The sequence below is a fragment of the Mobula hypostoma genome, chromosome 7, assembly GCF_963921235.1.
Source record: "Mobula hypostoma chromosome 7, sMobHyp1.1, whole genome shotgun sequence".
Lineage (NCBI taxonomy): Eukaryota > Metazoa > Chordata > Chondrichthyes > Myliobatiformes > Myliobatidae > Mobula > Mobula hypostoma.
Window position 1 is genome coordinate 161819181 of NC_086103.1, and position 15744 is coordinate 161834924.

The following is a 15744-nucleotide window of genomic DNA, read 5'->3' on the forward strand; positions in this document are numbered from 1 at the left end:
GAGAGTTGGATGTTAGAGCTCCTACGTTGCAGAGGACAATGTCAGGGAATGGGAGGAGTGGGTAGCAAGGGATAAGCAGACCAGGGAATCCTGAAGGAAGCAGCCTCTGTGGATAGGAATGGGGTTGGGGTTAGGATTGTCTTGGAAGTGGTGGAAATAGCAGGGGATGATATATTGGATGTGGATGGTGATGGTATTAAAGGCAAGGAGAAAGGGACTCTATTGTTGATCTAGCTGGGGTGGGGTCCAGAGCAGATATGCAGGAAATACATGTTATGACTCAATCAGCTATGACTAACTCGAAGCCATACTTCTAGAATAAGCTGTAATTTAAAATAGAGCTGACTAGCAAAGGTACAAATTTCAATCCATAACCACTTTACAGCAGGAAGCACGAGTTCAAACTTACAGACACTAAAGTCACACAAATATCAAAGAGGCAATGAGCAGATAATGGTTTACTGACCATGCTTGAAAGACATATATTGGTTACTAAATCATGGAGGACTTCTCTGTCTTCCTTTAAAATAAAGCCACGAAATCTTTTCATCCACCTACACTCCACTTAATCTTCCCCTAAAATACACCAACTTCAGCAGAATGGCATTTCTTCAACACTCCATGGAACATCAACCCAGATCAGGCATGCTTATGAGTTGTATTTGAGCTTTCTGACAGAGAAGTTACTGCTAAACTCAGGCTGACATATTATCAGCATGTAAAATCCAATAATAAATTGTGTATCATGCAGTAGTAAAACACATTTTAAAGTTGCATAATTTTATCAATGCTACAATCTAAACATATTAATGCCATATCGGTTCCCACAATTCATTTTTCAAAGTAATTATGACAAACTGGCAAAATATGAAATATAATGTATAGTTTCATAACTACAATTTATCTATAATTTGTAGTAAGTAAGAAAGCTACATAACGCAGAAAGTACCAACACGGAAAAATCTGCATGTAGTGGAAATTTAAATCAACACACACAAAATACTGGAGGAACTCAGTCCTGATGAAGGGACTCAGTCCAAAACAACAACTGTTTATTCTTTTCCACAGATGCTGCCTGGGCTGCTGAGTTCCTCCAACATTTTGTGTGTGTTGATTTGAATGCAGAAAGTAGTCAGGCAGGCAAAGGGGTGTCAAGTGGGATTCAATCTAAAGAACTGTGAAGTAATGCATTTGGACACACAATAAAGGAAAGAAAATCAGACCTCCTAAAAGACTAGAAGGACACTTAAGTCCACATGGCATACGTCTTTTTCAGGACTCAAGCAAATTATGTTGGTACTGTTAGACCACAGCTACAGTACTGATCATTACAGAATACATGAACGGATCTCATATTTGTCTATGAGGAAAGATTAAATAGGCTGAGATTGTTTTCTTTGGGACAGAGGAAATTGTGCGAAGATTTCACGAGTGTATTAACATTCTGAGCGCAACTAGGAAGAATCCACTTTTCTTAGCAGTTAGGCAAGAGACAAGAATAGGGGACTATGAAGTAAATGGTCACATGATTAGTGGAGAATAAGCTTTTTTTTAACCTGTTGTTGATGGGGCAGGGGAACGTTTGTGGTTGGTTTGTTAGCTGCATGAAAGATATTGATGAGTGTTCGAAGTGCCACAACAATGAATTAAGAGCTAGAAGGTGGGATTAGACAGAATAACTAGCATGGATACAGTGGGTTTAAGTCTTATTCTGTGCTACAGATTCCTACAATTATAAAAAAGTCTTAATCAACTTCAATGATAAAACCTAACAACACCTTTGTATTTGTGGTAGTATCTCGGGTAATTGTAGGCCGTATCTTGGGTAATGATGAGTTTGAGTACAGAGAGGAAATTAAGAACCTGGTGGCATGGTGCAAAGACAATAACCTATCCCTCAACATCAGCAAGACGAAGGAATTGGTTGTTGATTTCAGAAGGAGTAGTGGAACACACGACCCAATTTACATCAGTGGTGCGCAAGTGGAACAAGTCAAAAGCTTTAAGTTCCTCGGGGTCAATATCACAAATGACCTGACTTGGTCCAAGCAAGCATAGTCCCCTGCAAAGAAGGCCCACCAGCACCTTTACTTCCTGAGGAAACTGAAGAAATTTGGCCTGTCCCCTAAAACCCTCACTAATTTTTATAGATGCACCACAGAAAGCATTCTTCTAGGGTGCATCACAACCTGGTATGGAAGTTGTCCTGACCAAGACCGGAAGAAGCTGCAGAAGATCGTGAACACGGCGCAGCACATCACACAAACCAATCTTCCGTCCTTGGACTCACTTTACACCGCATGCTGTCGGAGCAGTGCTGCCAGGATAATCAAGGACACGACCCACCCAACCAACACACTTTTCGTCCCTCTTCCCTCCAGGAAAAGGCTCAGGAGCTTGAAGACTGGTACGGCCAGATTTGGGAACAGCTTCTTTCCAACTGTGATAAGACTGCTGAACGGATCCTGACCCGGATCTGGGCCGTACCCTCCAAATATCCGGACCTGCTTCTCGGTTTTTTTGCACTGCCTTACTTTCCATTTTTCTATTTTCTATCTATAATTTATAATTTAAATTTTTAATATTTAATGTTTACTATTGATTTGTAATCCAGGGAGCAGGAAGCGCAGAATCAAATATCGCTGTGATGATTGTACGTTCTACTATCATTTGTTTGGCGACAATAAAGTATAAGTATAGTAATAACTATTATGATAGAACTAAAACAACAGGAATTCTGCAGATGCTGGAAATTCAAGCAACACACATCAAAGTTGCTGGTGAACGCAGCAGGCCAAGAAGCATCTGTAGGAAGATCTGTAGGCACCTCTTCCTACAGATGCTGCTTGGCCTGCTGCGTTCACCAGCAACTTTGATGATAGAACTAATAAGTTTTTAGCCAGGCTAATACTGCGAAACAGAAATAAAACTGAAAGATTAGGAAAATTGTACATTTCAGGAGGGCAGAAAAGTAAATAATGCCAGATAGAAGTCAACACTTTTAAAGGATATTAAGTATAGTCAAGATTAAAGGTAGACAAGAAAAAGATAAATAAAAATACAAATTAAGTTAGGTGAGAATGATTTATTTCCACTTCCTTTAACTTTGAAACTATAAAGGCGATCGTCTTTCATTTAATTTTAAACAAGTAGATGATCAACTTTCAATGATGATAAACAGTTACTGACAATGATATCTAGAGCAGGAAGAGCAGGAAGTAGCCAAGGACTAAATATTAGTTTCAGTCTAGGAAATTTTTTCAAGCTTTTCAAACAATACATCGGAACTGAGCAGATATTCCAAAAGCAGCATATGTTAACATTCTCAAAGAGATCTTCCTGAAACTAACCATACACATAAAGCTCCCTTGCTTTTCTGAGAGTAAATGGGATGCTTCCTCAGATATTTCCAACTAAGGTTGTGGAAAGGGTTTCAGATCTCAAAAGACTAGTTCTGTCATTTAATGGGCTTCATGAATAAGTAAATTTAATAAATAAAAATAAAAATTATCTATTTACAATGGAAAATAAATCAATTTTTTAGCATAATGGTTATAATTTTTCTTAGAAGCAGATTACTTAATCTAAACTTCTAAACCAGTAATTCCTAGTGGGGGTAATACTGCCCCCCAAGGGGGTGGTTACGTGTCCCAAGCGGCCGTTAGGGGAAACAGAAGTCGTCGGGGGATGTTCAGGGTTCTTTGGGGGGGAGGGTGGCAGTCAGTAAACCTGTCAACCCAAGGATTCCTCAAGGTGTAAGAAGTTAAAAACAAATATTACCAGAGAATCAATCTACAATGAGCTCAAAATGTATATTGAGGATAAAAGTATTCAGATTAGGAACATGATTCTTTGCGCAACATATGAAGCACCATATTGGAAAAAACATTCCAAGTCTGTCTGCAATCCATTGTGTAATTCAACGTCAACACCTCGCAGCCAGAAACCTCAGCCAACATTTTTCAAGCATGACTCTTGTAAAATTTGCTATCAACAAAATTAAACCTCATCCATTAAATAGCAGAATATTTCATCAGTTATGCCAAGATAATAATGAAGAGTTTGAATGTTTGCTTCTACACACTGAAGTGCGTTAGCTGTCAAAAGGCTACTGCTTAAAATGTTTCTTTGATCTTTTTGACACTGTGGTTTAATCTTTCTCAAAGTTGACAAAGAGCTTGGAAAACAAGACTGAACTTCTATGTGGAGATGTGGCATACTCAGACAAGATGAACATTCTAAATGTGAAACTGTAGGGTGAGAATTTCAATTTAATCCAGGCAAAAAGTGCAGTCTCCACTTTTAACGGAAAATTGGAAATATATAAGCAAAACATTGGGAGAAGAATGTTCTCACAGTACCCCTGCATGGAAAGTATGGCACTCTCTTTCACAGATAGTGATTTGGAAAAGTACTGCTTATATCTGCAGTCACTGAAGATGGACTTTCAGAATTGATTCAAGGATTTGAATGATCTGGAAATTCCAGACTGGGTAATTAACCCATTTCTTTGCAAAGAAGAACAGGAAGAATAGATGCAAGAAGAAATTACCGAAATTCAGAATGAAGAAGAAGCAAAAATGCTTTTCAAAAATGTTGGCTTTTGTGGTATGTGGCTACATTGTCATACAAAGTTTCCTGGTCTTTGGAGAAGATCCAAACTGCTCTTCATTGCATTTTCATCCTCCTACCTCGCTGAAAAAGGCTTCAGTGCAGTGAACCACATACTCACAAGAAACAGAAACTACTTTGACATTGTTACATGTAGGGACTTAAGGTTTTTGCTGTCACAACTTGAACCAGATATTTCAACTCTTGCTGAAAACCATCAAGTTCAAGGGTCATAGTGATATTGAAGCTGCTGTACAGCACACAGGTACTGTGTAAGCTAGGTTGAAAGATAAATAAAAATTTAAAGCAGAATTATTTACTCATGTTAGTATATGGTAGACATGTTTTTACACTATGGTAGCGCTAGAAAGTATATTGTGCCCAAGAGGGGTGTTGGCAAGTATGAAAGGGCTAAAAAAGGTTGGGATACACTGTTCTGAACAGCACTGAGAACTTCACAAAATTGAATTCACACAAATAGACTGATGAAACCTTTCTCTTTAGTCATATCCCTTTATAGCTTTAGTGTCAAAGCAGTACATTTTAGTCTGTCATTAAAAATAACTTACAACATTTGCTGGCTGTTTTTGTGCTGGGGTCCATCGCTTCTCTCTCAGGTGACAGATATTCTCCATTGGAGTAACTGCCACCTTAAGTTGTCCTTGGCACTGGCCACTAAAGTCAGTGATATTATACCAGCCACAAATAGACATAAATCCAGATAATAAAGGAGAAAGATCCACAGATGCAAATCCTATAACTCGGTCAATATCTAGGACACAAAAAAAAAGCATTTTTACGCTTTTGATAAATGTGATAGTACCATGAAAGAGGTTTTCTGAGTATGTAAAATATAACAAATCCAAATAGATCTTAACAGATCTGAACTTACAAAGAAACTTTACCATTGATTGCTATGGTTCAAATCTGAGTTCATCGACTTCAATGTCACTCAACCAGTGACTTTTCTTTCCATCACATACTATAAAGGTTATCAAAAATTTCAGGAGGATCTTGATCAACTGAGTAAGTGGGCCGAGGAGTGGCAAATGGAGATTCATTTGGATAAACATCAAGTGTTTCATTTCAGAAAATCAAATCCAGGTAGGACTTTCGCAGTGAATGGTAACATCCTGGAGAGTGTTATGGAACAAAGGGATCTAAGAAGTACAAGAATATGGTTCACTGAAAGGAGACAGGGTGGCAAGGATGTCTGGCATGCTGGCCTTCATCAGTCAGGGCACTGAGTTTGGAAGTTGGGACGTTATGTTGCAGTCATACCAGATGGTTGTGTGACTGCACCTGGAGTATCATGTAAAGTTTTGATCCCCCCTGTTATTGGAAGGATGTCACAAAGACAGCAGAGAAGACTTACAAGGATGCTACTAAGATGTAAGGGACTGAGTAATAGGGAGAGGTTTGGAAGGCTAGGACTTCATTCCTTGGAATCTAGTAGACTGAGCAGTGATCATATAGAGGTGTGTAAAATCATGAGTATAGATAGGGTGAATGCACATAGTCTATACCCAGGGAAGGGGAGCTAAAAACCAGAGGACATAGTTTAAACTGACGGATGAAGGACGTAGAAAGGGAACTGAGGGCAACATCTTTATACAGAGGGTGATATGTACTTGGAATAAGCTGCCAGAGAAACTGGCTGAGGCAGGTACAATAACAACATTTAAAAAACATTTATATAAGCATATGGACAGGAGGAGTTTAGAGGGACCAATGCAGGCCAATGGGCCTACCTTGGTAGGCAAAATATTTACCTTGGACGAGTTGATCCAACAGGTGTGTTTCCATATGTCTAACTCTATGACTCTGGTATGTGCTTACCTTTTTATTTTCACTAGTGTTCACAGATTGAATACACAAACAGAATTCACTATTTGTCTTTCATTCTTCAAACACACAACCTTCCTGCAGTGACTAAACTTTAACCTATTTGGTTATATGCCTCAATAACTGAAGACTACTATTAGCTTATTTATTCATTTTAGCTTAATTTCTATTCCATAACATACCATCAGTAATGGGTTTCAGCAAATGTTCTCTTTCGAAATATATTCAGGAACAGCTGGTCCAAAAACAGAATCAAATAAATAACGCAAAACTATATTGAGTATTTACCTGTTTTATGCCATACTTTGAAAACTAGTGTTTGCTGTGGATCCAATAATAACTCTTTGGGCAGCCTGGAATAAGACAAACAAAATCCACGGTAAAAAACAAACTTTATCTTCAGTTAAATTTATTCATTTTCTAAATCGCACCTACATTATCTTTAAGGACTCGTCTAGATTCTACTTTAGGGCTTGAACCTTAATTTATATAGCTTCCCTTGGCTCAAGAAGACAAGAATGTAACAAAATAACATGTGGTTTTCACATTGAATGGAGCACTCCTGATGGAATATTATCACTAGTTTGAGATGATATAAATAGCGTTTCATCTCCAAAGCAAAATCGAATGTCTCTCGAGGAGCGCTACCTTCACAAAAAACCCAATTCATTCAAACTGACTTAGATTAGAATGAGAATCAGATATATTATATATATTTATTACATATATATTATCACTGACGTACATCATTAAATTTGTTGTTTTGCGGCATCAGTACAGTGCAAGACATAAAAATTACAAGACACAAAAATAAATAAATTGTGTAAAAGATGAACAGCGAGGTCGTGTTCATGGGCTCATCGACAGTTAAGAAATCTGATGGTGGAGGGGAAGACGTTCTTAAAATGTTGAGTGTAGTCTTCAGGCTCCTTAACCTCTTTCCCTTAGGACCTATCTAAGTTAGCTGCATTTACCTGGGTTTGTCACATATCAATCCAAACCATCCGATCTTTGTACCTGTCCAAATGTCTTTTAAATATTATAATTGTAACCACCTCTAGCACTACCCCTGGCAGCTTACTCTAGTACCCACTGTGTTCCAAAATTGCCTCTCTGATCCACATTAAATCTTTCCCCTCTTACCTGAATCCCATAACCTCTAGTATTAGACTCTTCTGCCATGGGTAAAAGATTGTCACTATAATCTGCTATGAGGTCACCCCTTCGCCATTTTTGTTCTCAGTTTATCCAATCTCACATTATAGCTGCAGCAATCCACTCCAGGCAACATCCTTGTGAAACTGTTCTGAGTCCTCTATAACTTAAACAGAAACATAAAAGCAATCTGGGGGGTAAATAAGAATTCAAATCTGAAAGAGTAACCAAGGAATGAACGACTGAATGGCTAGGATGGAGGCAGGGACTGAAAACCCATCTTTCTCAAAAATCTTGTCCAACCTCCTGTGGTAGAATGTGATAGTGAACAGCTAGAACCAGCAGGAATGTGGAACTTGCAGTGTACAGTATTTCCAGCACAGCCCAATCAAGTTTTTTGCTGGCTCTCAGAGCAATTCTATTCCTACACATCCTTTTCTCTGATGCTCACTCCCCCATCTTCCCTTTAAGCAGCCTACACCAGAGGCACTTTCAATAAACCACACAACCAGCAAGCCTTTGGGATGTGGAAGGAAACTGGAGCGTAGGTAGTCCAAGGAGAGAATGCAATCTCCACATAGACAGCACCAGAGGTCAGGACGAAGCCTGGCTTGCTAGAACTGAGGCAGCTACACAGTCTGCAGCAACCCTACACTGAGAGTTTGCATGTTGACAAGAAATAAAACTGGGGTCCATGGATAGATGCTTATGGGATTCTAAAGGTAATATTGTGAAAGTGCAAAGAGAAACCACAGTAAATTAGATTGTTCCCAGGTATGACTGAACAGTTGGGAACCAGGGTTCATCAATTTTCTTTTTAGGGTTCTGCAGTTTAATAATCATTCACACCAACTGGTGCTTACTGTATTAGCTAAGGAAGCTCCATAATTATGCTATAAAATTTCAATTACCTTGTTTGCAACTGGTGTTCCCAGATAGGACAATATGAATTTTCTATCAGAGGAGTTCTTACAGGAGTGGAATTGGTTGATGTAGAATATGATACATAGGAACTTGGTTTAACTCCAGTTTGTTCTGTCAAAGGACATCCTTTAAAATGTAATTATAAAATAGTAAGTATAAAATAAACCTATAAAATAAATTATGCCTTTAAGAATCAAACACTAATCAATACAGAGCCAAAGTTCAGAGTGGCCACATTGCATAAATTCAGTATAGAAACATAGAAAACCTCAGCACAATACAGGCCCTTTGGCCCACAAAGTTGTGCCGAACATGTCCCTACCTTAGAAATTACTAGGCTTACCCATAGCCTTCTATTTTTCTAAGCTCCATGTATCTATCCAAAAGTCTCTTGAAAGATCCTATCGTATCTGCCTCCACCACTGTTGCCTGCAGCCTATTCCACGCACTCACCACTCTCTGAGTAAAAAACTTACCCCTGACATCTTCTCTGTACCTACTCCCCAGCACCTTAATCCTGTGTCCTCTTGTGGCAACCATTTCAGTCCTCTGGTTTTTAGTTCCATATTTTATTTGCCACTTTCTTGCCTATTCTCCTAATCTATCTAAGTCCTTCTACAACCTACCTGTTTCCTCAACACTACCTGCCCCTCCACCAATCTTTGTATCATCTGCAAATTTGGCAACAAAGCCACCTATCTATTCCATCTCTAAATCATTTATATATAGCACAAAAAGAAGTTGTCCCAACACTGACCCTTATGGGTCACTACTAATCACTGGCAACCAACCAGAAAAGGATCCTTTTATTCCCACTTGCTGTCTCTGATCAATCAGCCAATGCTCTAACCATGTTAGTAACTTTCCTGTTAAACCATGGGCTCTTAACTTGGTAAGCAGTCTCGTGTGTAGCACCTTGTCAAAGGCCTTCTTAAAGTCCAAATATATAACATCCACTGCATCCCCTTTATTTAACCTACTTGCAATCTCCTCAAAGAATTCCAACAGGTTCGACAGGGAGGATTTTCCCTGAAGGAAACCATGCTGACTTTATATTACCTTGTCCTATGTCACCAAGTACTCCATCACCTCATCCTTGACAACTGACTCTAACATCTTCCCAACCACTGAGGTCAGGCTAACTGGTCTATAGTTTCCTTTCTGCTGCCTTCCTCCTTTCTTAAAGAGTGGAGTGACATTTGCAATTTTCCAGTCCTCTGGCAACATACCACAGTCCACTGATTTTTGAAAGATCATTTCTAATGCCACCATAATCTCTAACGCGAACTCTTTCAGAACCCTAGGGTGCAGTTCATTTGGTCCGGGTGACTTATGTACCTTTAGGTCTTTCAGCTTTTGGAGCACCTTCTCTCTTATAATAATAATTGCACCCACTTCTCTTCCTTCACGCACTACAACATCAGGCATACTGTTAGTGTCTTCCACAGTGAAGACTGATGCAAAATACTCATTTAGTTCATCAGCCATCTCTTTGTCCCCCATTATTATTTCTCCTGCTTCATTTTCTAGTGGTCCTATATCCACTCTCATTTCTCTTTTATTTTTAACATACTTGAAACATACTTAAAAAGTAACATACTTTTACTATCTACTTTGATATTATTTGCTAGTTTGCTTTCATATTTCATCTTTTCCCTTCTAATGATTTTTAAATTGTTCTCCGTAGGTTTTTAAAAACTTCCCAATCGTCTATCTTCCCATTAAAGTTTTGCTTTGCTGTTTGCCCTTTCTTTTGCTTTTACAATAGCTTTGACTTCCCTTGTCAGCCACGGTTGTACTATTTTACGATTTGAATATTTCTTCATTTTTGGAATACATATGTCCTGCATTTCCTCATTTTTCCCAGAAAAGCATGCCATTGCTGCTCTGCTGACATTCCTAACAGCAGCTCCTTCCAATTTAATTTGGCCAACTCCCCTTTCATACCGCTGTACTCCACTGAAATACTGCTACATCAGACTTTACTTTCTCCCTATCAAATTTCAAGTTGAACTCAATGCATCTGCTATCTCTTCAGCAACCTCTTTCAGAACTCTGGGATGTAGTCCATCTGGTCCAGGTGACTTATCCACCTTAAGACCTTTAGTTTGCCTCGCACTTTTTCCTTTGTAATAGCAATGGCACTCACTTCTGCTCCCTAACACTTTCGAACCACTGGCACACTGCTAGAGTCTTCTACAGTGAAGACTGATGCAAAGTACTTATTAAGTTCATCCCCCATTTCTTTGTCCCCCAGTACTACCTCACCAACATAATTTTCCAGTAGTATAATATCAACTCTCACCTCCTTTTTGCTCTTTATATAAATGAAAAAACCTTTCAATACCCTGCTTTATATTATTGGCTAGTTTGCCCTCATATTTCATCTCTTCCCTTCTTATGCCTTTTAGTTGCTTTTTGTTGGATTTTAAGAACTTCCCAATCATCCAACTTCCCCTCAGTTTTACTACATTATATGCCATTTCCTTGGTTTTTAGCAGTCCTTAACTTCCCTTGCCAGCCACGGTTGCCTACCCCTGCCATTTGAAAACTACTTCTTTTGTGGGACATATCTATCTTGTGTCTTGTGAACTATTCCCAGAAACTTCAGCCACCTCTGCTCTGCTGTCATCCCTGCCAGTATCACTATCCAATCCACCTGGGCAAGCTCCTCTCTCATGCCTTTGTAATTCCCTTTATGCCATTGCGATGCTGATACATCTGACTTATGCTTCTCCCTCTAAAATTGCAATCAAAATTCATTCATATTATGATCACTGCCTCCTAAGGGTTCCTTTATCTTAAGCTCCCTAATAAAATCTGGATTATTACACAACAACCCATCTAAGATAGCTTTTCCCCGAGTAGGCTTAAGCACAAGCTGCTCTAAAAAACTATCTCGTAGACAACAAATTCAACAAATTCCCTCTCTTGCGATCTGAAACCAACCTGATTTTCCCAATCCCCTTGCATGCTGAAGTCCCCCATTACAATTGCAACATTACCCTTATTACATGTCTTTTCCAGCTCCCTTTGCAATCTCAACCCCACACTCTGGTTACCATTTGGAGGCTTAGATATGATTCCCATTATGGTTCTTTTACCCTTGCAATTTCTTAACTTCATCTACAAAGATTCAACATTCTCTGACCCTATGTTACCTCTTTCTAAAGATGTAATTCCATCTTTTACCAAATCTCTTACCAAAAGAGCCACACCACCCTCTATGCCTTCCTGTCGTTTTGTTACAAAGTATATCCTTTGATAGTAAGCTCCCAACTCTGACCTTCTTTCAGCCATGACTCAGTGATGCCCACAGTGTCATACTGACCAATGTCTAATTGTGCCACGAGTTCATCAACCTCATTCTGAATACTATGTGTATTTAGATTTAGCACTTCCAGTCCTGCATTCTTTGCCCTTTTGAATTTTGCCACTGTGGTACAACTTAATGCTTTGCACTGCCTGCATTCGTACCTAATCATTGGCTTGTCCTTCCTTACATTCATAATACACCAATCATCTACTTGTATGACTTGCCCATTTTAATTCCATCCCTCTAGAAAATAAACCAATACTTTCCCCACCTTTTGTGTGACTTTGGTAGCCTGAGATGCTACTTTTCAATATTTATGTATTTGTACTTAAAAGGTCCCTTTCCTCCTTTATTCCATTTAGATTCTCAATTTTCAAGATAGTACATAGAACAGTACAGAACAGAAACAGGCCCATCAACCCACAATATTGTGCTGAACCAAAATAAATTCATAATCAAATGCAAGCAACACACACAAAATGATGGAGGAACTCAGCAGGCCAGGCAACATCTATGGAAAAGAGTACAGTCAATGTTTTGGGCTGAGAGTAGGACTGGAGAAAAATGATGAGGAGTATATTTAAAACGGTGGGCAGGGGAGGGAGAAACACAAGGTGATAAGTGAGACCAGGAGGGGGAGGGGTGAAATAAAGAGCTGGGAAGCTGGTTGGTGAAAGGGATACAGGGCTGGAGAAGGGAGAATCTAATAGGAGAGGACAGAAGGCCATGGAAGAATGAAAAGCAGGGAGGAGCACCACAGGGAGACGATGGGCAGGCAAAGAAATGAGGCGAGAGAGGGAATAGGAGATGGGGAATGATGGGGTGGGGTGCATTAGTGGAAGTTCGAAAAATCAACGTTCATGGCACCAGGTTGGAGACTACCCAGATGGAATATAAGGGTTTCCTCCAACCTGAGTGTGACCTCATTGCGACAGTAGAGGAGGCCATAGATTGACATATCAGAAAGGGAATGGAAAGTGGAATTACAATTGGTGGCGACCTTGAGATCCACCTTCTTCTGGCAGACAGAGCGTCGGTGCTCGGCTAAGCAGTCTCCCAATCTACGTCAGGTCTCACCAATATACAGGAGGCCACACAGGGAACACTGGACAGAGTATATGACCCCAAAAGACTCACAGGTGAAATGTTGCCTCACCTGGAAGGTAATGCCCCCGCCTTCACCATTGTCCATCCCTTTCCCCCTCTAAATCATAACGTAAGTTGAAAATTCTCAGCAGGACAAACCAGATCGTTGGAACATTTTGTGTTTGACCTGAAACATTAACTCTTATTTCACTTCCCACAGATATGGCATGACAAGTACTTTGTGATTTTGCTTTGGATATTGAAAACTGAGCAACTATTTGAAAGTCTTTGATGATGGCTGAACACCATTAAATTGCAATGTGATACGTGATGAAGCAACCTCACCAAATGCACACCCAACTATGTAAACAAGCTACTGATGTTATTAAAGCCCGTTTTAAAATTTAAAAAAATCTTGCAAGGAAGTTAAATTTCACGACATATGCCGGTGATAATAAACCTGATTCTAATTCTAAAAGCAAAGGGTTTCTTTTTCAGGGCAGCATTTTAGCCTCGGCTCCATAACTTGATGAAGGTCAAAGCTACGGACAAATCAGTAACAATCTGAAGATAGGAGATTAGGCTATATATATGCAAACACGAGGAATTCTGCAGATGCTGGAAATTCAAGCAACACACATCAAAGTTGCTGGTGAACGCAGCAGGCCAGGCAGCATCTCTAGGAAGAGGTACAGTTGACGTTTCAGACCGAGACCCTTCGTCAGGACTAACTGAAGGAAGAGCTAGTAAGAGATTTGAAAGTGGGAGGGGGAGGGGGAGGGGGAGATCCAAAATGATAGGAGAAGACAGAAGGGGGAGGGATGGAGCCAAGAGCTGGACAGGTGATTGGCAAAGGGGATATGAGAGGATCATGGGACAGGAGGCCCAGGGAGAAGGAAAAGGGGGAGGGGGGAAAAAACCCAGAGGATGGGCGAGGGGTATAGTCAGAGGGACAGAGGGAGAAAAAGGAGAGAGAGAGAAAGAATGTGTGTATATAAATAACAGATGGGGTATGAGGGGGAGGTGGGGCATTAGCGGAAGTTAGAGAAGTCAATGTTCATGCCATCAGGTTGGAGGCTACCCAGACGGAATATAAGGTATTGTTGGCGAGACCCGACGCAGACTGGGAGATCGTTTTGCTGAACACCTATGCTCTGTCTGCCAGAGAAAGCAGGATCTCCCAGTGGCCACACATTTTAATTCCACATCCCATTCCCATTCTGGCATGTCTATCCACGGCCTCCTCTACTGTAAAGATGAAGCCACACTCAGGTTGGAGGAACAACACCTCATATTCCGTCTGGGTAGCCTCCAACCTGATGGCATGAACATTGACTTCTCTAACTTCTGCTAATGCCCCACCTCCCCCTCGTACCCCATCCGTTATTTTTATATACACACATTTTTTCTCTCACTCTCCTTTTTCTCCCTCTGTCCCTCTGACTATACCCCTCGCCCATCCTCTGGTTTCCCCCCCTCCCCCTTTTCCTTCTCCCTGGACCTCCCGTCCCATGATCCTCTCATATCCCTTTTGCCAATCACCTGTCCAGCTCTTGGCTCCATCCCTCCCCCTCCCACTTTCAAATCCCTTACTAGCTCTTCCTTCAGTTAGTCCTGACGAAGGGTCTTGGCCTGAAACATCGACTGTACCTATTCCTAGAGATGCTGCCTGGCCTGCTGCGTTCACCAGCAACTTTGATGTGTGTTGCTAGTCTATATATACTGTAGCTTCATATCAAAACATGGACCCAATTTACAAGCAGTCGTGGATGAAACAGAGGTCCTTCAAAAGTTAAAAACACAAGAGATCCTGTAGATGCTCAAAACCCAAAGCAACATACACTAAATGCTGGAGGAACTCAGCAGATACGTAGCATCTATGGAAGTGACGTTGAGGGCAGAGTCCCTTCTTCAGGACTGGAAAGGAAGGGGGAAGGCACCAGAATGAAAAGTTGAATTGCTCTGTAACAAGTGACATAACTGCACCCACACTATGAATCACCATTAAAAAATACAAACAGGGAGATGCAAAGGAACCAATTATTGAAATATCCATGCAATGGATTTGTGAGAAATAAATGAAACTTATAAAGAAATCAATTAATATCTGGCATTTCCATTACATTTTGCTAGGACAGCTGGCCGACAGAAAAACTGGCCAACTTTAGAACTATAGGTACATGTATGAATTGTTTATTTATTATGAATTAAAGTTGATAAGTAGATCAAACACAAGATAATTTGCAGATGCTGGAAATCCAAAGCAACACACACACAAAATGCTGGAGGAATTCAGCATTCTGTGGATAAGCAAATGCCACTTTTAAATTAGGTATTGCTCTAAAGGTTCAGGACCATTAACCACATTCTTATAACTGATGTGGGAAACACAGGCCAGAAATAATTCGGACTATATCTGCATCTCCTGATCCATCTACATTTTCCATTTCAGTTATTTAGAATAATTATCTTTTATCCCTACTCTCCGCTCTGTCACTGTTAGGTGGAATCTTTTGCTGCCAAGACTGCATTCTCTGATATTCATTGATTTAATCAGCAGAAGTTATCAAAAGCTTTTTAAAGCCTGGATTAATTCACTTTCATGTTCATCTTCTGTTACATTTTCAGATAATTTATTGAGTTTATCAAACAAGATATCATTTGAAAACCATGGTGATCAATATTTTCTCTACCTTACACAATATGCTGGAGAAACTCAGCAGGTCATGCAGCACCTGTGGAAAAGAGTAAAGAGTTGATGTTTCAGGTCAATACCCTTCATCAGGACTGGAAAAAATGATGAGAAG

The 15744-nt window shown here is 40.0% G+C and overlaps 1 protein-coding gene across 4 annotated transcripts in view; it reads right to left on the reverse strand.

The window, feature by feature from the left end:
• The window catches only part of c2cd3 (C2 domain containing 3 centriole elongation regulator), a 170524-nt gene that overhangs the window by 54261 nt on the left and 100519 nt on the right, over positions 1-15744 (reverse strand). For all 4 annotated transcript variants that reach the window (XM_063054448.1, XM_063054447.1, XM_063054445.1 and 1 more), the window contains 3 exons: positions 8523-8661; positions 6745-6809; positions 5181-5383 (listed from right to left, as the gene is read on the reverse strand). In XM_063054448.1, coding sequence (XP_062910518.1) covers positions 5181-5383; positions 6745-6809; positions 8523-8661 — 407 coding nt within the window. The remainder of the gene's footprint in view (positions 1-5180; positions 5384-6744; positions 6810-8522; positions 8662-15744) is intronic.